The sequence below is a fragment of the Saccostrea echinata genome, unplaced genomic scaffold, assembly GCF_033153115.1.
Source record: "Saccostrea echinata isolate AGI-Se365-2 ecotype Australia unplaced genomic scaffold, CSIRO_AGI_Sech_v1 ptg000062l, whole genome shotgun sequence".
NCBI lineage: Eukaryota > Metazoa > Mollusca > Bivalvia > Ostreida > Ostreidae > Saccostrea > Saccostrea echinata.
In genome coordinates, this window is record NW_026889811.1 from 4,069,933 (window position 1) to 4,094,118 (window position 24,186).

Genomic DNA, 24,186 nt, shown 5'->3' on the forward strand with positions numbered 1-24,186 from the left:
ATAACATAACGGGACATAAACCGTTCTTATTGACCAAGCAAAAAATGAAATATGGAATTGCTGATTTACCGTACCATTCTTGCAGTCTTGCTCTATCTCCATGCAAATTTTCCTTGAAATATATTTTCAAAGGAGCCTTTGACAGCATTTTTCGTTATTTCTCATTTGGACAAAGAACGCGACATTTCAGTATGCTAAACATTCGAGATTCAAACGTCATTTTTGGAGCTATTACGTCATAAATATAAGATTGTGACGTCAATATAAGTGCAACTATTCTAGCTCTTTCAATGGTATCAAACAATATTTACATTTGCTGTGTTTTTCTACTAAGCCAACTGTGAAATTGATTTGAAAGTCATTTTTGTGTATACTCACGTGTAGAAATATACACGGTGAAACTCGCGCTAAAGTGACGTCACAATGAGGCTACAGAGACGTAATAAAAATGTAACGATATAGGGTAGCAAGAATTTCAAATATTGAGTATATTATTGCTGCTTTTAAACTTGTAAAATGTAAATATAAGGAATGTTTTTAAGTTTAGTGTGAATTATTGGTGTGTAAATCACACTGACTTGCACGTAGGCATATTTTTCATGAAGCGCTAGCGCGCTTTATGAAATATGCCTACGTGAGAAGTCTGTGTGATTTACACACCAACAACTCACACAAAACTTAAAAACATTCCTTAATTAACTTTCGCGAATTGCTTAATATTTTAGCAAACAGTTCTCAAAACTCTTCAAATGCTCTTCGTACACGATATTTCAATGTGACCGCGTGTTTTTATTAATAAAGATATTATCTAATAAAAATACAGCATTGACTTATTGTTTTTAATTTTTGTCCATAATGTATTTCCATACTTTAAATAGTTATAAGTAAGAGCGTTTGTATATATTTATTACACTAAGGCTTTTCCATAGTATTTTCCATTAAGTCAAGCATGCTATTCATGCATGGGTGAACCAGGTTTTTGATTGGCTACTCTGGTGAGAAGCTCACTATTGTAGTAATTTTTTAGACATTCAAAAAAGATCCTTAGAATGAGCAGTGTATTTTTACTGACTCCAAAATAATTTACTGACAATTTCTATACCAGACCTATGGATTTATGGACAATATACTAAACAGGTCAGTTTATTAACATTTTAACATTATAAATTATGAGCATGATGTGTGCAAGTTATGTGAATGAGATTTATGTAAAATATTATTTTTTATGAGTTTTAAATATATTTTTGCCAATAATCAGTCAGACTTACTTTGTGATAATTTATTATAGTTATGACTGACTGAGAAATTAAGGATCAGGAAGATCATGTTCATATACCATATATTTGGTAAGATTTGTGTTTAGTGAAGTTTGTGTATATTGTGATGTCTATTTGTGTTGTAAATAGAATTTCATTTGAATACTTTGAATGGAAATATTTATAGTGAAAAGTAAAATTATTTTATGATAATAAAATGCATAATATAATGCTTGAAATGATTATTTTATGATGATCCTTAAAGTTATGAGGAAAATGGAGTTATTTCCCTTAGCCAGAAAATTCAGTGTTTTGTGTGATGTTTGTGTATGTTTGTTTGTCTGTGAATTATTTGTTAAATATTTTATTTCCAGAACCACACACATGAAATGACCTGTACATATAATGGAATATACAATATATTAATTGAACCCAGACTTTAATTCTTCGTTGTTATTAACATTCTTTGTGCCGTGGGCCTATTTTGGGCCTATTTTCAAAAACTACGTTAAGTGCCATGGGCCTATTTTGGGCCTACAGTTAACTCATTACGTCACAAGTGAAACTGCATGACTATGACGTTCCGTCATCATTCCGAAATTCGCGCCATTTTGGCCTCTTGTTGCAGAATACAATCGATCATTTAACCAATTTATTACTGAAAATTATAAGAAATAGTTTTTCATTTGTCTTGATCTCTAGAAAATGTAAACAATGCATTCTGATTTGAAATTATGCAATTTCATCAATATTTTTAATCCTTTTCTGAACGATAAAAGCAATACAATGCCGTAAAAGTTCCATGGGGATTTTTTTCCCGGTGGTATTTTACCTAAAACACGGGAATAACTTTAATTTCTCTAGGTACTGGTATTTTAAAATTTACCGGACACGATGTCCAGCATGGTTTCAACTTTTGCCGGACATGCATGAAATCTATCGGCGATCGTCGGTAATCCGGCACACTTCGCCAACTCTGCTAGTAATGCAGTATCATGATTGTAATTTCTGTAAACATATTTTTAAAATCTAAAATCGGCATTATATATACATGTAATACAGTTTAACATTTTAACATGTAAGCCTTGTAGAGCCTTTTAACCGACTATAGAAAGTTTTATCCTTAGGAGCATCACAAATTTATACAGAGAAATGCAGCTTACAACGGATTACATGTCGCATAATAAAAGAAATTCGGCAAATAGACAAAGAACTCAATAGATAAACCTTCAATTCTGGAATACATGTAGTCACTGCATGACACTTTCATTAAGAAAAATCAAGATGTCTTCTTTTGTGGCACATGTACATGTACTTGCGGGTGGTCCTACCCTCTTCCCCAAATATACAACACCCAGTTTTGATGTTAACGAATTATATTTACCATTGCAAAAATCTGGAAGGAACGCCAAAAAAAAAAAAAAAAAAATTGAGACTGTGTATGTGTATGATATACATGATTAAAAAGTCTAAGAAATATAATTGGAGGGGGGGGGGGACTCCCAACAAGCCCGGGGGTGTATATCGGCGAAAAGGGGGGGGCAGAATTGTTTGTGTTTTGTTGTTTAAATGTTGAAAATGAAGATATAATTAAGGAAAAGAAACATTGAATTTATTTTTTTTTTCATTTTTTAGCCTTTTTGTTGTCCCTTCGAGAATGTTTCACTCGAATTAGAAAATCGCCAATTGCCGGAAAAGACTGCTTATGCCCATTGAGCAATTACGACTCTTATTTCTGCAAGAAACGACTGTGACATTAAACCTCTGCATGTTTATAAGTTCCCCTCCAATTCCGTCAATTCTGTTTGTTCATATGACCAATACAGGTTTCTTTTAGGCACGATTCATTGATTTTAACTGCGGGCAGGGGGGGGGGGGGGGGTAAATAGCCGGGGTCAGATATTTTCAGATTAATTTTTTGCTATTAAATGAATGCAAGAATTATGGGAAGTATGAACAATCATAGGGCAGGCAAAATATCTTTTCGGTCGAAATCGGGGCAAGACCTTCACCCTCACCCCCGCAAATACCCCTGAGATCTTGATTTCCTACCACCCTAAATTAACTAGTAGTAATAGATTATTTCATTTCCTAACGCTAGGCGAGGCATTCCAAATGAAGTAGATAAATATATAAATTAACTGTTCTCTTTGCTTAAAAGGTTCCACACCTCTCCAATGTAATTGTGAAAAATCATAATATGCTTATATACAGTAGGGACCTTGTCCGTCATGTATCTACTATGTTATTTTAGTTGTAGGATCGCATATTAATAGTTGCCGATCGCCAAAACGTTTCGCATGATCTTGTTCTCCTAAAATCGTACATGTAGTTTGAGGCTTTCTGTTTGAAAAACGTATTTGTAATGAAAACTTTTATACTTTTTAAGGCCAATTACTACTTATATATAGATGCACATTGTAAGTTACATGACGGAATACCGGTATTTAGTTTTAACAAATGAAATGTTAATTTTTAAGGACCTTGAAGGTGTTCTTGTTTTTGTGATATTTTTTTAACCCATAGCATAAAATTAACATTATTTTACTATGGGTTAAAAAATTATTACAGAAACAAGTGCCTGATACAAGTCATAAATATTGTTGAAAAAAAATTGTAGTAAAAACACAAAAAGGACAAAATATAAGTTTTATAAATCTAAGCTTCTTCATTTGATTGAATTAAACAATCCATGTAGTGCATCAGAGTTGCCGATTAAGGGTGGTAAAGACACCGAAGATTGATTGATTGATTATTATTGTTTTACGTCGAGTCGGCAATATTTCAGCCATATACGAACTCATGGAAGTAACGTATACGTCTTAGTCGGTGTATTCCAGGTTATAATTTATAAGAACACGATTACAAAAATGTGACAGTAAAAGATCAACATTTGAACAAATATAACAAATATAACCATAACAATTATTTAAATATTTTAAAATAATAAAAGTGGTTTCAGGGAAAGAAGTGTGTGTACATGTGGTAATATGTAAGATCTATGTTCAAAAATATGTATAAGGTCTACGAACAGAAATTAACCTTTTTCAAGTCCAATAGAATTTTATGTTTTAGAACACTTTCACTGGTAGATCCCGAAAAGCCAAAAATAGTTATTTATGTATCACTGTGTTTCAATTACACTGCACTTGTATATATATTTAACTTTACTTGTATTGCGTTCAGTATATGTTGCACATGTATACACTTGATCCACAAGTACCGTACCTAATAATTCACCTGAATTGGATAAGGGGTTATATATTTTTTTAAATAGGGAAAATATGTAAAATCAAGGTTTGTGACTAGATCTACTAAAAAATATCACTAGCATAAATTTTGTGAGTTCTATAAATGTTTTTTTTTTCGAAGGTGCCTGTCGTTGTAGAATCTGTTTATTATAATTGTCTCTTTTTAACGATATTCTGCAAAAACGAAAAAAAGTATTTATACCTTTACCTACGTACATTGTTTGTGACGTCACAGTTACGTTGCATCATAGATTCAACGTAATAGAAAACTGTCACGGCACAGTACGTAATTTGAACTGGAAATCTGTACGGCAGCAAAAGGGTTAAAATCAACGTTTACATCAATAAAAACAAGATGTCTTTTTTAAACACAAATTATGCCCCAAAAGTGGGCAAGTTATGATGTTAATAATCTGGGCATATATACTATTTATAGATATATTTTACATTCCTTAAGAAGGGTATATCGTTAAAATAAACTTCCCTAAATATTCAAACCTAACGAAGAACTAATGCAAAACATACCCTTTATTGGTTTATCAGTTATAATAATAAATGTAAAAAGAGTCTTTTAAATCGTGAATTTTGATTTATTTTCATTTGAATTGAACTTTATCATTTTAAAAATGTTATTAGCTGATCCAATCATTCGTGACCTACTTACAATTTTTTTTTAAATTTATCTCTGTAGTTTTTTTTAATGAAATTTCAGAATAAGGAATAATAATTTAATTTCGGCTGTAACTCGTAATTTGATTGGATAAAAAAAAATAGATTATATCGTATAACCTGGGTTGCCTACGTCACAATGACTTACGTCAAAAAACATATCGATCTGCTTGACCCTACATTTAAAATACGTACAATTTGAAGGCTTTTTTGAAGGAGAAATTGTCTTATTTTTTTTTTACACTTATTAATGAAAAATTAAATTATACGGAAAGAATTTAATAGCTACCAAAGTTATACTGGTAAAACCTGGGTTGGGACAGTTTACGCTTTGATATAAACCGATTCGCGGTTTATACAGCGTAAACTGCCCCAACCCAGGTTTTACCAGTATAACTTGGGTAGCTATTAAATTTATTCCTTAAATATGAAGATAAACATCAGCTTGAATAATAGACGGAGATTTTTGAAACGCTCCTGTGATGTTGTATCTAGGCTGTATTTGAACGATTGCCCTGTTCTTTTGCGCTGCCAAAGCATATAACTAAAACCCCCAATGTTTAAGCACAAAGTATAAAAAAAATCAAAGTACTGAAAGTACTATTACGAGTTGATGGTATTGATTATATAATGTTTAAATGAGTTGAGGTCTCTAGTCCATATATGGATATGTGATATTATGTGCAATGATGAAAACTATCACTTTAAAATCTTTTCTTTTTGTTTTCTTTGAGAAATAAAATTATATCATTTTATTTACACCTTTTGCAACATGTATTTTAAACATGCATATTTATTTTTGTTTTTTTTTAATATTTACTAGAATGTATGATAATTTATCACAAATCGAACCTTTAAACATAGAAAACAAAAAATACTAGCTAGTTTTGGATTTTTCATAAAATGGCAATGTAGCTTGCATTTAAAGTAATTTGTATTTTTACAAAATATTAAAGGATACCATCATTGAAATGGTCACAGAGCACAGACTATCATCATTAAAACTACCGAGAACAGTTTTTGGTCACTCGATGTCATTTGACAGAAATATTATATATCAAGTGACTAGAAATTTCAAATAGGGACAAATGGCACAACTGTTGTAAAATCATATAACAGTATTAAAACAACTCCTAAATAGACAAAAAAGAAGCCTTAAACACACATATCTAAAACTAATAGGTCAAACCTACTATAGTATTACAAATAGGGAATTATTATTGACAAATAGTGCAAATTGAATTATTTCATTAACATGCTTATTGAATATTTTCACTGCTTTCTTAAACAAACAATTTGACATTTTCAATGCACATCAATATGTTCCGATTCTCGTTATTAAGCCAGTCTTAAAATTTACATCTTTTACTTTCATTTATATGTAGATTTCATAATTCAATTTTCTTGATTTAGTTACTATTGAAATTCAACTCCTTTTTTCAAAGTTTACATGCACATATGATATTTCAAATCTTTTGATTTAGCCACTCTTGATATTCAGCCCCCTGTCTTTTATGATCATTCACAAAAATATTTTAATTCTCTTGATTACGCTACTCCTGGAGTTCAACTTCTTGACATTTAACTGAAATGAGCATTTTATATGTTATTTCGGTTAGTTTAGTCACTCTTGTAATATAACTACTTGACTTTAATACATTGTATTTCCATTAGTGAACTCTTCAGAATTAGAGGAGCGTTTGGTCGTCTGACTGGGACAGCATGGCATTGCAGATAATACAAAACATGCCAGTATCTAACCAATTTTAAATGTTAAGTGCATTTGTCATTCTAACTAAAGAATAGAAGAACTAAAAGACATATGAAAATGAGCGAAAACCTTAACTTTATCGTCCATAAATAAAAATACGACATTTCCGAGGTATGTGTATTGACTTTAAATGTACCATTACGATAAATAGATACATACGATCACCAATAGATGTAAATTAATATCCTTGTCATCTCTACTCTTGATTTAAATAAAGTTCACAACAATAAAGTATTTCATATTCATATTGTTAGGATTTGTTCATCGACATTCAACGTGTTGTTTACATGTTTATGTTACGTTTGTCCCAGAAATCCCGCGAGATTTGTACATTCTCCTACTTTTTCACAAAAGAGCGCACTAAGAACTATAACTCTTCAATAGTGGAAATAGAACGTATTGACATGCACATTTTATATATCATTTCTCTCGGTTTAGCCTTTCTTGAAATTCAACTACTTGACTTTCATTTCATATGCATTTAAAAATTCGTTCGGCTTTTCGACTTAAGACTTTAAATTCATCACAATGACATGATATTGACTATTTACATGATCTAGCTACTCTTGAATTAATTTGATTTCTTGATCATTTCACATTTATAAATATGCATTTCACATTTAATTCATCAATAACATCCCACTTAATTTTTTGTTTTTATTTATCGCCTTCAGTACTATTAATTCACTTTATAACATGGCCAGCATCTGATAGCAAAACACAGCTTTCCAGTGTAGTGCCGACAATTGAGATAAGAATCATAGGCGTGTTAAGTAACCATTGCTGTATTTAAAGCTTGCTGTGAAACAGATCTAGATTGTGGAGGACAGGAATTCTCAACAGTGTTTTTAACAGGGAAAAAGAAATTGGAGCACAAAGTTGTCCGCTGCTGAAAAAATCTGACCCTTTAAGCAATCGAAATATTTTTTTGCTTGCACAAGAAATAAGAACCTTAATTTTAAAATTGTTTTTTCAACCAGTACAGCTCATTTCTTCCGTTTGAGATTAGTAGCTGATCTACTTCGACCTTCCTTACTGCAAACTTCTCGCTTTGTTTACAAACATTGGAAGTGTTCTCTGTGTTGAACGATTCATCACTAACGCGGAAAAACTGCTCTGTTCATTAGCATAACAGCGCAAGAATTACTTTATTTATATACCACCACCACGTCAATCTTTTAAAAACAACCTGGTTTGTAAATGTTCAATTTCGTGAATTTTCTTTAAAAATCTGTTTTCAAAGTACTTCTTATTATATAAAACATTTATTGATTTACAAATCAAAACTTTGTTTGCACGACATCTCACTTTTGTTGACCGCATGCCCCTAACACTATTTTGTTTCGCAGATGGACACAAATTCCAATAAAATTAATAATAAATATTTATGTTTATAAACACTTTAAAGCATACCAGGAAACATATTCTTGTTCTGTAGATTATGAAAACGGTAAATAAACCAATATTATACAAGAACCTGTACGCAAAATACTCAAATGAAAATTTGATTAGTTTCGATACATTGGGGAATCCCTTACAAGTCACATAACATGAGTTGATACCATCAACTCGTAAAAAACGGTATTGTGTTCTATTTAATACTATATAAATGCATACAATGTAAACACTGTATTTTAGTAAAAATAAAAGAATGTCGAAGCGGATTGGGTAGTTATGGTGTACAGGGTCGTTTATCAGAATAAGTTTGATACGGCGTTAATCGTTACAATACACTACAATTCAAAAGGTTAAAACCAAAAATTAAACATTTTTCGGAGATAGACAGATAGAGGCAGGACAAAATCTAAGTCCACGATCTTCGGGGACATAACATGAAATGTCAAGATTCAGATACTGTAATTCCAAATAATGCACCATCTCTCATCTCCCTTTATTGACTGAAAACGAATGATATTTGCTATATAACGTATTTCAGTTATTAAATAAACTCTTTCTAGACTGTTGGTCTATAGCAGAGTTGATGTATGAAAAGAATAATTGAAAAAAGAGCTTTTCGTATGATATTTTAATAAGTTTTTGGGCTCTTTTAGTATAATGTTTTTCTTTTTATCAACCAATATCCTACCACTCAAATTTCTGTCTGTAGTACTATCACATGGTAACTTCTTTAAATACCTCGATTCATATTGTCAAATATTAGCCCCTGTGATCGATGGATTGTAAACATTGTTTGGCTAGAATGCTTAGTAAATAACAGAACAGTACGTCTCAATTATCATGTAAAAGTTTGTTTAAGAAAATAAAGAACTATATACGGTAAGGGCGTATTCCTGCCCCCATAATAGTCAAATTTTGAAAATCTCTTGAAATGAGAAAAAGTGCATATATTGTATAAAATAATCCAAATTAAGACAATACACTATGAAAGTGGAAAAATTAGTCGGCCTTTCTTGTCTCTGTGACGTCACAAACTATTTGGATTTCCGTTATTTTTAAAATAGAGGCCAAAATGCACAGAGTTTGTTCAATTTTGACTATAGTATTTATAGAGCGCAAGCCTGCTCAGGTACCATATTCACATATTTCATTGATGTTATCATTCTACACATTATATCAAAAGATCTAGTCTGAGCAGACCTGCGCTCGGTAATTTCCAATCAAAATACCGACGTAAAATACGCTATTTTCTCTCAAAATCATTGCAATTTGGAATTTACGTCATTTTATTGACGTCATATCTAACTAATGATGTCATAGTTGATAAAAATACTTAATGCTTTGAAGTCTGCAAATATCCACCTGGTTTAGAACATCAAAGTTTTATTTTGGGGGCAGATACTGGCCACTACAGAATATAGTCCTTTTAAAAAATATAGGACTGAGTCCCAGAGTTTCGAAGGCTTCACGATAGTCTGTGTATCTTAAATTTCGCAAGTTATGAGAGTTTCCTCAGAGTTAGGTCCTCATGAAAAAGTAAATCTCACGCTAGAATTTAAATTTTAAACTAGATCCTCTCCACAATCTACTCAGATCTTCTTTGCCCGAAGCCGATCTGTTTCCTTTTAAAGGAGCGAAATCTGTTCATCATTTCCTTTCAAATCTTATGTATAAACGTTGCTAAGGATAGATAAACAAGTGTTTAGCAATTCAGATTAGCATAAAAAATTCCCTTATATCGCTCATCGTTACATAACATTGACGGAAATATAGAAGATATAAGATTAAAACATACACACAATATTTTCTCTGTGTCAAGGAAGACAAAATGATATGTAGGCTTTCATTATGCCATCATTTCCATATTTTATTTCCTTTCTCTCCTCTCTTTAAATGCAAGATTTATCTCGAAATTAAAAAAAATTATATATATATATATATATATATATATATATATATATATATATATATATATATATATATATATATATATATATATATATATATATATATATATATATATATATATATATATACTGGTTTGTCATATTATAAGTGGTATGAGATCATACATGTATAACCTAAAAAGGAAGGTGATAAGTATACATCCAATGATTTCTCCCCCCGATGACACATCATCTCCATCGTCCACTTAGAAAACGAAATTATCCGGAAAAATACACGAACCCAAGAAAACAAATCAGATTGAATTAACAGAATAATGAAGTGGACGTCAGTGTTGTGTTTTTGTATATTGGACTATGTTGTAACAAGTCTAGGTAAAGAGAAGTTTAGTGTATTAGTTTTATTTTGTTTCTCTTTTTGCCTCTTCGAACACGCTTCTTGGGTTGATTGAAAAGTCATAAATTCAGTAACAAATGTGGGAAATGTAGTGATAAAATGTCAGAACAGATAATGGCATGATTTGCATCTGGATAAACATTAATTTTTGCTAATAAGTTAACTCTTCTCAGCATTTTGTTGGTCTGAGATAAATGCCCGATTTCAAGTTTAATTATAGAGGAAGACAAACAAAGCGAGATTTGTTATTGATATGCTCCGTAATTTATCATTTGAAATATAAATTTGAATTGGAGTACTTAGATAGAATTTCAAAAAATCGTGTAGATTTATAATAACTTCTAATAATGCTATTGAAAGTATTTCATGCTTTCCAAAGGAAAAAAAACTTTAATTTTTTACTGATGAAAGTAATTAAAGGAATATTTATAGCCGTTTTTATACATATCTTTTTTAAAAGGACAGTAAGTCGTTAGATTTGCAAATATACTTCAAATCACTTAGTGAGACGAGAGATACTTAGTAATGTTGTAGGGTCAAAGCAGCGATAGTAATTGGAATGGAATTTTAAGTTAAATCATTCATTCATTGGCTAAAACTAATTCGACCGCTATTCTGTATCAATTTAATTAAGCTATATTTTTCCGTGTAATCTTTCACTTTTGTTAGTTTCCGATCGAAGTCCATAATTTTTTAAAGGACTTTGTTTGATTTGTGACAATGATTAATTTTTCAATGGTCATTACTTCATTGTTAACGTTTTGTTATAGATATACGATAAACATTTACCCAATTTTATCGTCTTCAATCTAGTTAGTTTTTTTTTCAGGATGTGCTGTCGGTATTTCCACAGGCGAACTCCTATCATCTGATAACTCGTGTTACCAAATCATCACCGAGAGCCTGTCTCGTCAGGTTGCCTCGGAGAGATGTATCACGGGAGGGGGACATCTGGGGGTGATCAGACAAAATGTAACCTTGACAGCGATAGGAAATCGCATCAAACAGCAGAGTGAATCCGGAATACTGAGCAGCACCGTATTCTGGTTAGGAATGAATGTCACCAGGGGGCGCATTCTGACTGAAAATGGTACAAATGCGTTTTCAAATGTGTTCGTTTGAAATACTCAAATGAGATTATAGTCATGAAAGGATGACATATAAACATTCACAATCTTTTTTGGGGTTCCGAGTACTGTCGGTTCTTTGGATTGTATAATGTCCTTTATTAGTACCAGGTTATAATTAAGCAATAACCTCAAGCTTTACAAGGAAAGGGGTACATTTGCTCATAATTATAAGAACCAAAATAATTGTGTTTTATTTTCTTTTCAAAGGTCAAGAAGTACTATTGTCATCAAATATTGTTCAATCAACAACAGATTTCCCACGAGGATCATGTATCCTTATCTCAATATCCTCAGGAGAGCCAGTCCTTATATCAGCGGATTGTTCTAGAGCATTCTGGATGTATGGTTTTATATGTCAATATGGTAAGTAACCGATATCTAGATGTATGGTTTTATATGTCAATATGGTAAGTAACCGATATCTAGATGTATGGTTTTATATGTCAATATGGTAAGTAACCGATATCTGGCTGTATGGTTATATATGTCAAAATTGTAAATGACAGATATCTGAATGTATGGCTATATATGTTAATATGTTGAGTAACCGATATCTGAATGGTTAAACATGTCAATATAGTATGTGACCGATATCTGCATATATAGACATATATGTCAATATGGTTGGTTAGTATATTTAGATATATCGTTATATATGTCAATATTTGGCTGTATGGATATATATGCCAATATGGTAAATGACCGATATCTGGATGTCGATATAGTAAGTTTTTGATATCTGGGTATACGTTTTTTATTACATTTTCAATGGTGAAATACTGTTTTTTATTTATTGAATAAAAGTGATATCCTTTAACAGTGTGAAAGGATACCAAAATGATATTCTGTCACAGTGTGAAAGGATATCAAAGTATGTAAAAATAATTTATGTCCTGTCATAAGATAGAAATAGTAACTAAACCATCTTGATAGAGGCTAAAATTGTAAATTTCCTCCCAAATATACACTGAACCAAACTTCTAAGTGTTCACCTACCATTTTTTAAGTTATAAAGAACAAATGCATACAATAAATAATTTCTTTAATTCATGGTTGATGATGCATATTTCAGTTCGATGTTGCATAAATTTCATGTGAGTATCTCGTCAGACTTTAAAGCAAAGTGTCAAGGACATGATGTACCCTCAAAATGAAAATTCACATAAAATAATCTCTATGGAGTTCAAATTATTGCAAGACGTCCTTTTCTCATGGATACCATGTACCCTTGAATAGGAGGTTGATCTATCTGCTGCCACACGTACTGCATGGATCTTTCTAAAGCGTTGAAATTGTGTGGAAGGAGGGGGGGGGGGGCTTGGACATTCCTTTTGAAAGTCCCAAATGTGTTCAATGGGATTTAGATCCGGGTATTTGGCAGGCCAGTGCATCACACAGATGCCTTTTTGTCAACACTTAGACCCTCCTTGGGCGTTACGCAAGTAAGTGTACCTCTTTAAGGATGATTCAGACTGTTTGAGATGATATTGGACTGCCATGAGCACCATTTTGTTGCCAATTTCTTACCATTGAAGTTGCTGCTTTAAATGTTTCTAAAGTGGTTCAGGACCATGTAACAATCTTTTAACCTGGCTGTGACGCGAAACCTTGGCCTCAGACGAAGATCCAGATCACTTCCGGTTTAGTTAAATTTTGTCCAAAGCTTTCAAACTGGGATAAGTTGGCGATAAAAATGAGACATAACCTATAGAAAAATGTGTTTAAATGGATTTTTATACTGGTTGTTAATTTTTAAAAGTAATATCAAGGACAAATAAACAGTAAAATAAAAGTTTGTAAAACGTGTCATAAGGATGATCCAGATATTAACATTCCAACGGCTCTCCCTCCTTCCTCAATGGTCATTTTGCCCATGTTTTGTGTTTTTTAGTTACACCAGTTGTTAAAAATTGATAATGATCACAAAAAGAAGCTGATTACACAAAGCACGTGTCGCAAAGTACAGATTTATTGTTTTTTAGCTTCGTCACGGGACATTGGTTTTCATCGGTGATAAGTGATTTTCTTTCGACAATTGTTGAGAAGACTCATTGGTTATAATAATTTGAAAATATCATAATATTTCATCATGTAGTTTTTAAATAAATGCATTTATTAGAGTGAACACTTAGAAGTTTTGTTAAGTGTATTGCTAAAATCCATGTTAAATAATTGCTAAGCTATGACATCTCAACCGTTCAACCATGACATCACAACCTATAACACTGTGTTAAGAAAAGACAGGGGCAAATAGAAATTTAAAAAAATGTAAAAAACAGAAAATTCAATGTTTTGTTGATGGATATGGAATTTATATCACTCATGAGACACGATTTTTTTTTATGTTTTCACTTGTACTTCGCACTCGTGAAAATACAAAAAACCCTGTCCACCCGTGAAATAAATTCCATATCCATCAACAAAACATTGAATATCCTCTCTCTCTCTCTCTCTCTCTCTCTCTCTCTCTCTCTATATATATATATATATGTCGATATGGTGATTGATATATAAGGGTATATATGTTTTTTTCTTGGTATGAATGATTAGTTTTGTCAGGCTTAATTATTTTTTATGAATGTTGGAGGACAAGTGTATGTATGTATCAATATCATGAGTTACTGGGACGCAATATTATTGACCTGGAATGAAAAAGGGAGTTAAATTTTGTTTATTAATTGCAGTTAGGCTTTTGAATGAAAGAAATTTGCTTAATCTGTTGTTCACCACAGAATGCCCCCATTTCTGCATTTAGCATTAGTTTACATAATTATTAGACTCATTTGGAATGGCATTAGAAGTTACAGAGCTATCATTGTGGCAGAGTTCTTCGCGGAAAATCCAAAAATGACAGACATTTGTACACAATTTGTCTCTTTTTAAAGGAGACATCATGTGTTATGGACGTTTTTCCTTACAAAATTTCCAAAAATACTCACATGTCCTGTATTTAAGTGTCGTTTTCTCTTCGTGGGAGATGAAGTCGATAGATATTTGTACGTGCACTGTATTATCACACTACTCTTAGTGTTATCACGAGGAAAAATTTATTATGTAAAAGATTGTTCAAGTTTCTAAAATTAAGTATTTTGCTTTTAAACAACTCCTTTAAAATTCTTTAACTTTTCGAAATATTTCCTTTATATAATTCAGTACCCTCAATCATTATCGGTGGTTTCAGGTAATCTAAGCCGATCAAGACTTTCTCAGATCCATAATAAATGTTGAAGCGCTGTTTGGACTGAACTCGGTTAACTTTACTGAAATAGCATGACCTGAGTGTCGATCGGGTTAGAATTTACAGCGTGCTAATTTGTGCAGTGGTCGAAATCCAAATACGGCATTTTTGTTAATGATAATTTTTCCGATGTAGTTATGTTTATAAAATGCCTATACAAAGCTAAAGATTTCCTGTATTCAAAAGTATTGAAACTATATATAACTTAGTATTCTTCATCTGAAGGTTATTCATGCTTAATGATTTATTTATTTTTGTCTCATTCTATTTCAGCACTATCTTCACAATCAGCGTTATCCTCTGGCAGTACTTCCGGGTTATCCCTCATCACTTTAGCTTTGCTTGTGACACGATATCTTCTTTAAGTGATCTCCATGTATATCTTGCTTCTTAGGCATTTTATTTATTACGATTTTTTTTTTATAACGGAATGACTTTTTTAATGAATGTGTCTGTGAAAGGCATTAGAATATTTGAGATAATTTTATCATGGCTTGTTATATCATTTTGTTTAAGATCTTTCTAGAATCTTTAAGCAGGCATGGAAAGCCTTATGTTGTCTGCTGATGTTGTATATCAATAAAATATTTCTAATTTGATATCAGCAGGTAATATGGAGAACCGGAAGTTTTGCTCAATTATGAAAATTTAGCTCTTTTATAGAGTTATGATTATATGAGGTTTTCTGATCAAAATGTGTGTGTGAGGGTGTGTGTGTATGTGTGTGTGAGGGCGTGTGCGTGAATGTGTAAAAGATTTTTTTTTTTACATCTGCAAAACCCCGTCCCGGTATATATGCCAGTATCAATCAAAATTTTGAACAAATAATTAAAATCCTAGGGGTTCAAATTAAAGGGCTTAGCCCCCTTTAAGAGGATATTATTTGAAATTTGTGAACTTGGCTTAGTGGCAGGCCTCTAAGTGACCTAAAAAATTAAGGTGCCATCTGCCTCCTAATTAAAAACATTCAGTCGCCATTGCAACTTCTTAGTCGCCAGGCAAACCTTTCTAAGGCGCCAATTTAAAAACCTATATAAGTCAATATATGGAGACATGTCCATTGCTAACTTTTATACTTTTTTCTGCTCTTTATAGAAAAAATTTTATTGTTCACTAATTTGATTATCACCAGGTCTATTTAAAATGGTCGCCAATTAGGCGACTTATAGAGAAACTTTAGGCGCCAATTAAAATTTTTAGGCGTCATGTCATCTAAATTAGTTGCCAATTAGAGCCCTAATGGTCTTTTTAAATTGCTTTTCGCATGACTTGCTGGACCAGTTTTTTTTTATTGCTTTTGACTCAAATTTGTGTAAACAATGAGCCACAAAAACGGAACAACAATAAGCGGCTACAATTTGACATATAATATATATGCAATTTTTTTTTTCAAAAAAAAAAAACTTGTTGAAAATATCAAGGCCACAATAAGTAAAATTTACACGCAAACATACACAGTGAAAATTATACTTTGTCCAAATTTAGGATCTCAGAGCAATAATCAGCTGCAGTTAGAGGCCACTCAGAAAACTTAAGTATTACGTGTAAACTTATCATCAATACATTTGAAATTAAAATAGTTTTAAATAATGGAATTTTTTAATTGATGACCACATTATGGGGCTTCATTTGTCTTTAAGGAAAAGACAAATTGAATCCTTTAAAATGTCGTATAGTTTATTTTCAGTATTGTTGGATATTTATGGTCGATTGAACTACGATAAAAACACTATTTCTCCGTTTTATTTTTCATGAATAATTTTAAGCCTATTTCTTTTTTATTCTTATAAAGTCAAGCGAGGTAACTATTTTTTCATTGAAGTTTTTGAACAGTCTCAGTATTAATGGGGAGGCCATTCGAATATGTATCATCACCACATTTGCTCTGAAAAAGTTTGGAGAAAATTTTTGTTCTTCAAACGACGCTCACATCTCCCAAACTTTTAGAATAGTAATACATGTACTTAAATTTGTGTTTAGGTAGATTATGTTTCATCATTTTTATATTGGCGACTATTTTGTTATATAGAATATTATATTATATATTTCAGCGTATTGTCAGAAAGTTTTACCTTTCCCATCTTTGATGCAAATGTTATATTTAGTGTTTGGATTTTCAAAATTTCAAAATTAGTGTAATTTCATCATTGCAAGTTTTTTTTTAACTTAATAAAAAGATTTAAATGTAAAATTTAATGAAATGTCATTAGTACTAAAATTCAATGAATTTGTGATTTTTATAATAAATGAATATTTCAACTTCAACTCTGTGATTTTATTGTTGCGTTATGTATTTATAATATAACATCAATCAGAGAAACTCTTAATGCGAGTCATGCAGGAAGATGAGCAACTGTTATGGCTCGACCATTTGTTTTTCATGCTTAGCCTTATCTATTCATTGTTTGTTCATTTGCGTCAATAACTTTATGTTTTACAGAGTATTGCTGAAAAACAAAGCCGGACAGAGCAAAGTTTTTCTTTATTGTAATATTTCTCTTGATACCATACCAATTTTTTACATGGTCTTTGGAAGAAGCCGTTAAATTCATCACAATACTCTGATATGTGTTCTCGTGATTGTAGTATATTCTTATATCAGCAATAACTACCTTTAATATATTTATATACATGTATAATACGTGTGGTGGATACTACATATACCTCAGGGTATACAGTGCACCATTTAGGAGTAAATATCCGCTGCTGACCGATCACAGCTGCGGTATGCTCTTTGTCATGATCAAGCAAACAAAGAAGATTCGTAAACAATGTGAAAATGGTGTAACAATTTGTTTTGAAAAACGTCAGTCAACATTCGACTTAATGATAGATTATATTTGCAGACAGGGTCGTTGTATCGAGCTTAGAATTCGCGAAATGTTGATTTTAAGCGAGGCTGTTAATAATCTTTTTTCATCAACTTATTTGTCAAAAGCTTGCCTCATTTAGATATTTTTTTGAACGTAGAGCATGCTCTTACGTATCGAATCAACTGGGAGACATCAGCTCCATATGCAGATGATAATGGTATAAATGGTATATAAATTGTATATTACTACATAAATAAGGGAGACTGACAATCGAAAAAAGGCATCACGTTTCTCATCAAGTGTTATTGTTAGGTTACCATTTACGTATTTTCCAAATAAAATATCCAACTATAATTGAATTCTGGTTGTAAAGCTGTATTTGATTGTATAAAACAAATACGTTTTATCGTATAAAATGGGTTGCCTACGTCACAATGACTTGCGTCAAAAACGTATCGATCCGCCTGACGTTACATTCAAATTTTGTACAAATTGAAGTCATTTTTAAGGACAATCATCTTTTTTTTTCTTTCACCAAATATATGAAAATTAAATTATAAGGAATGAATTTAATAGCTACCCATTTTATACGGTTTAAACTGAGTTGGAACAGTTTACACCTTTTTATAAACCGCTTCGCGGTTTATAAAGCGTAAACAGCCCCAACTCAGGTTATACCGTATAAAAAGGGTAGCTATTAAATTCATTCCTTAAATAAAACAGATGTGTCAGACCATTTAGTTTTTATTTATTTTGAGTTCAAAGGGGTATATCAAATCAACGTAAGGATGAAAATGAATTTTGTTAATTGATAGTATGTCGTCGATATATCAAAATGTTGAATCGAGGGCTACAGCAAGAGACTTCTTCTTTTCATGTAGAAGTTTCTGAATAAATTCTTCTTCATATGAGTACTAAAATAGTACAAACGGGAATTCCGACAGATTGTTGGAAGACCTGATCTCCAACATACGTAGATATTGTCAATCAGAAACTCAAACTTTTTTAATAGTAGCTTCGGAGTACTTGTGTGTACAGTCGGAACTTTTTTTTAAACAAAATAATTTTGCAAATGACCTATGACAAGGTAAGTAAATTTACGAGTTCCATTTTTATTGAAAAAGCAGCTGTCTATGATATCAAAAAGCCTGGACTGTAACTTATGGTGGGGAATGGTTGTATAAAGTGTTGAAAAGTCGTACTTTTTCATGTTATTGACTTTAGTAACATTTTTTGATTTCAAATTTTCTAAAAGTTCTTTGGAATTTTAAAGTATTCACATCTGATTTCTTAAATATATTGTTGTACAGTACTCCTGAAGCGTCTCCTTCACTGCATCAATATTTTAGTGAAAGATAAGGAAAGAGTTTTGTAGATCATTTACTGGAACCCGCTATATATCTTTGTAAGGATTTTAAAGTAATTTAGGAATCTAGTATAGGTGCACGTATGGAAGTTCAAATTCGATTTGATTGATGGAAGTACTAAAAATATTTAAAACTGGCATACGCTTTAGAAGAATTTCTTCCTGAGCAAGGGAACTATGATTATAAGTTGAATTGCCACTTGCAGAATTAAGTCCAGAATCCTCTAGAACAATTGAAATAATGAGCTTTACAAAAAAAAAAAAAAAAAAAAAAAAAAAAAAAAAAATGTTGAAAATTTATAGAAATTTCTATTTGTGAAAAATTCTTGCGTTATATAAAATAATAATAATGAGTAAAAGTGTTTGCTAAAGACATGAAAAGATTCATTATACTCCAAATCTGGATACCCCCTCCTCCCACCTTAAAAATAAATAAAAATAGCAAGAGCCTATAATTTCTCAATAATATGAGATTTCTCCGTCAATCTAATCCATACTCCGTTCCATGAAAGCAGATTGTACTTTTTTTTAACGCTTAGATAATAACGGAAAACATGTTCTAAGTAAAAACACGTCAGTATAAAGATCCAAGATATTAAATTTAACAAGTGTGTTGATTTGAAGGATTTTCTTCTAAATATCCTCCCACAACAAGAAGTAGTCAACCATAAATTTTTTTCTTTACGATTTTGTGGGCAGTTTTTATATTTATTTATCTGTGATTATGGATATTGCAAATCATAGGCTTTTAAACCGCCACGTTTTACGGAGGAAAATGCAGCTAAAACAACCCGTGTTTTCCTTAAACTCCAATATGCCAACAAAGGAATTGACGCGGTTAATATAATTAATATTCTTAATCACAAAAGGGTTCAGTCTTGTATTCCACCATATTTCAAGTTGAAGACTACACCTTGTATTTCCTATAGATATACATCGACTATTGCTTCCAAACTTTTTAATTACAAGAAAACTTTACAGGGCCTGGATATCGAATATCTGAAACATAATCCTCCATCGTGTTCATGTTAGTCTCCACCCTATAACTATAGTCCTACTGGACACGTTATTACTGGTGACGTAAATATAGTTAATAGTGAGGACCTTAGATCATTCATTTTAAAAGTTCCTTAATGTAGGGAACCCCGATCCTTTACCTGGCGACGTAATTTCATACATATTATGGATTCTGTAGAGGACTACGCCGGGCGTTGGGTCAGACATGAAAAAGAAGACCTTGACACTTTGTCAGAATGGATTAAATGTATCAGATATATGTAAAATCTCACATTAAGCGATTGAGGGGAAATATGAAAACCATCTATCCTTCTGTATTCAATAATTCAGAAGTGAAAAAAAGAATTAGATAGATTACAAGATCAGTACGTACTGGTCCCTGCTGACAAGGCAGGTAACAACATTGTCTTTGTTTGTAAGGCTCATTATATGAATTGTATTTTAGAGGAACTGGGATTTAATTCTACAAGTGGTAATCCAACTTATACCCATAGCTCCCTTTCTAAGGAGGAAATTCTTCAAAATCATATGTCAGTTTTGAATAATTTTAATATTTAAATTACCATATCTATATTGGATTCCAAAACTTCATAAAAATCCTTACAAGCAAAGATACATAGCGGGTTCCAGTAAATGTTCAACCAAGCCTCTTTCTTTACTCCTCACTAAGATATTAACAGTAGTGAAGGAGAAACTTCAAGAGTACTGTGCAGCAATATATTCGAGAAGTGGTGTAAATCAGATGTGGATACTATAAGATTCCAAGGAACTTTTGGAACATTTGAAATCACAACATTTTATCAAAATCAACAACATAAAAACTTCGCAGTACAGTTAAGGTGCCAAATGGAAATATCGGCGAATTTTTTAGATAGAAAATACATTCTTTACAAGGATGGGCGATTCTTTTTAGGCCTTTACTATTATCGGACAGATGTAATGTGGCTGAAAACTACATGTTGAGGACGTTTAGATTTCTTATTTAGATTTGTCACGTAATGTGGCAGTCACGTGATTTTAGCGAATATACCCGCAGTATTGAGGTCATCTATAAATTCCAATATTGCAAGGGTATAACCAACTTAAAAATCTAAGTTTAATTTATAATTATTTTCAAAACTCTTTGTAGTTTGTGAAAAATGCTGCGAACCTATATAAAGTCTACTATATAATTGCTAAAATTACAATTGTTACGTATGTTGAATATTTTGCTGGTCAAGTGGTCAAGTACATTAAATGTAGATATAATTAATTCATTTGCAAGATTTCATCAGGTTTGCAGCAATTTTCATATATCTTCATACCTCTTGAGTTTATATGTAAAAACTTGTCGTAATTCATTGAGGGTATGCCCTTGCAATATATCGATTTATTACGACCCTTCCATTACCCGTCAATGAATCTGCATAAAAATGTACGGCAGTTTCGCTTATCGAGGGAATGTACTGGAAGAATATGAATAAAATCATGAAATAGACATCGCATCCAAGTAAACGACCTCTTATATATCTGCAAATAATATTTTATTTAATTAAAAAATACATTTTTCATTGTATGAAATATAACTTGATCCGCCTCTCACTGCATACAAACTGCGTCAAATTTTACGATATGACGTCACATTGACAAGTGCATTGCAATCAGTGAATTGTTTTTATATTGCTGTGCAGGATTTAACCAACGACAAAAATACATGCAATAGTAAGTATTGATGTAATTTAAAGCTATCCAACAGTTTAAAATAGCATATCATTTCATTTTGTGGTAATTTGAAGAACATATATTTTTGTGTGATGTCATAGTAAGCATTTCCCGTAAAAAATTAGGCCCCGCCTCCTTATTGAAGCCTTAACTTTATTTACAACTATTCCCCACGATAAATTAAAGTCATGACTTTCTGAAATCGCTGACAGCTGCTTTTTCAATAAAAATGGAACTCGTAAATTCACTTACCTTGTCATTGGTCATTTACAAAATTATTTTGTTAAAAAGCACTCTGATTGTACGCACAAGTACTCTGAAGTTGACATTAAAAAGATGCTCGAGTTTCTGATTGACAATATCCATGTAGTTTTTGGAAACCAAATCTTTCAACAATCTATTGGAATTCCCATGGGTACCAATTGCGCCCCGTTATTAGCAGATCTTTTTTGTATTCATATGAAGCAGAGTTTGTTCAAAATATTTTAAGTGAAAAGAAGAAAACACTTGCTGTGGCCTTCAACTCGACATTTAGATATATCGACGACGTATTGTAAATTATCAACGGTTATTTCCATTCTTATGTCGACACGATATACCCTGGTGAGCTTGAGATAAAAGATACCACAGAGTCTGACACATCTGTTTCATATCTGGATAATTTATTAGAAAAAGACGTTAATGGTAATTTAACAACAAACCATATTATAAACGTGATTACTTTAACTTTTCAATCGTCAAGTTCTCTTACTTATGCAGCAATATACCCTTATCACCTGCATAAGGGGTGTATATCTCTCAGTTGATTCGATACGCCAGAGCATGATCTACGTATGTACAATTTCTAAAACGAGGTAAGTTATTGACAAACAAGTTGACGAAACAAGAATATCAACAGTCTCGTTTAAAGTCATCATTTCGTAAGTTCTATGGTCAATACAATGACCTTGTCAGCAAATACAATCTACCATTAAGTCAAATGCTTACTGACTTTTTTCATACTATTTGTTAGGCCATTATTTACACACTGAATTGTCGACGGATTTTTCCGTTGTTTCCCTGCCTAATAAATACCTTGGGCTCGCGGTGAGGCACCGGTGAACAGCTGATGCTTACTCCTCCTAGGCAACTGATCTCACCTCTCTCTTGAATTTCCAGGGGTTTTATGCCCTGTTCACAGATTTGTATTGTTTGTATTTTTTTTTTAGATCGATAACTGTCCGTTATTTGCATCTTTTTCATTGACGAAACAAAATAAATCTTGTTTAAAGTTAATATTTTGCGAAATCTATGGTCAATACAATGATCTTGTTTGCAAATATAATCTGTTGTTAGGTCAAATGTTGACTGACGTCTTTCATATAAATTTCACACTGAATTGTCTACAGATTTTTCGGTTTACCTGATCATGACAAGGAGCACACGGAGGGTGTGACAGGTCGGCAGTAGATGCTTACTTCTCCATGACTTGTGGTCCCACTCTGTTTTCAGAAATCTGTGTTCTCTCTGCTTATAATTTGTCTTTTTTGCAAACCATATATCCTTTCATTTTCACTAAATCGGAAGTGATAAAAGAATTACATAGACTACAAGAACAATATATGCTATTGTTCCAGCAGACAAGGCTTGTAACAATTTACATCTTTAATAAAACTATTAAGCAGACGACACATGCGTTTCTTGGAACAATCTAGTTTTATTTCAGACACGAAATGTGATAATTTAATTGCCAAATTTCATTGCTCTATTTTGTCTGCTCTTTTTCTCCTAAAATGCACCATTGTTGCCTTCTTTGCATGACAACACCCATAAAACTCAAAAAAAAAATAAAAATGTTCTTTGTGTTATTTGATATAATTGAAAGAAATCTAAGAGATATATCACAAAATTGATCAACGTTATTTTAGGGACTATGACAAAATTGAAAATAAGGTTTAAATCTGTTTCAAAGAAAAGTTCTTGAGTATCTAATTATTAAAATGGGTATGGATTTATTGACGCCTTTAATTTTTCTTCCTGTGATCATTATCTCAAGCCTCTTTTACGTCAATCCTAAATTTCAAACACAATTCTTTTCAAATTTTTCTTCTTACAATATTATAGTTCAGACACCTACTCGGAAGTTTTACAAACGTACTGCAGCATATGCCCATATTAACACTATAACCCTACAGTTTGAGGAAAGGGGACCTAACTGCAAAGAAACAAGTCAATTACTTCGCAAAAGAAGGAGTAATTGGAATGTTTGATAAATGCAACTTAAATTCCGTGTCTT

General features: G+C 31.9%; 1 protein-coding gene across 2 annotated transcripts; it reads left to right on the plus strand.

The window, feature by feature from the left end:
• Positions 1-1,296: 1,296 nt before the first annotated feature.
• On the plus strand, positions 1,297-17,114 carry LOC133175371 (uncharacterized). Of its 2 annotated transcripts, none has more exons than XM_061310467.1 (4): positions 1,297-1,346; positions 11,476-11,736; positions 11,984-12,139; positions 15,288-17,114. In XM_061310467.1, exons 1-4 carry the CDS (start codon positions 1,325-1,327, stop codon positions 15,377-15,379), a joined length of 531 nt encoding a protein of 176 aa, XP_061166451.1. In that variant the 5' UTR covers positions 1,297-1,324; the 3' UTR covers positions 15,380-17,114. The 2 variants fall into 2 exon arrangements, with proteins under 2 accessions (XP_061166451.1, XP_061166450.1); XM_061310466.1 differs by lacking the exon at positions 1,297-1,346 and adding an exon at positions 10,552-10,624.
• Positions 17,115-24,186: the final 7,072 nt, after the last annotated feature.

What these genes read in the sequence shown, in the direction of transcription:
- LOC133175371 (XM_061310466.1), top strand. Translation starts at nt 10,567, where the DNA reads ATGAAGTGGACGTCAGTGTTGTGTTTTTGTATATTGGACTATGTTGTA. An exon ending in CTATGTTGTAACAAGTCTAG is followed by an intron (nt 10,625 to 11,475) that starts GTAAAGAGAAGT and finishes TTTTTTTTTCAG; the next exon opens with GATGTGCTGTCGGTATTTCC. An exon ending in TGGTTTTATATGTCAATATG is followed by an intron (nt 12,140 to 15,287) that starts GTAAGTAACCGA and finishes ATTCTATTTCAG; the next exon opens with CACTATCTTCACAATCAGCG.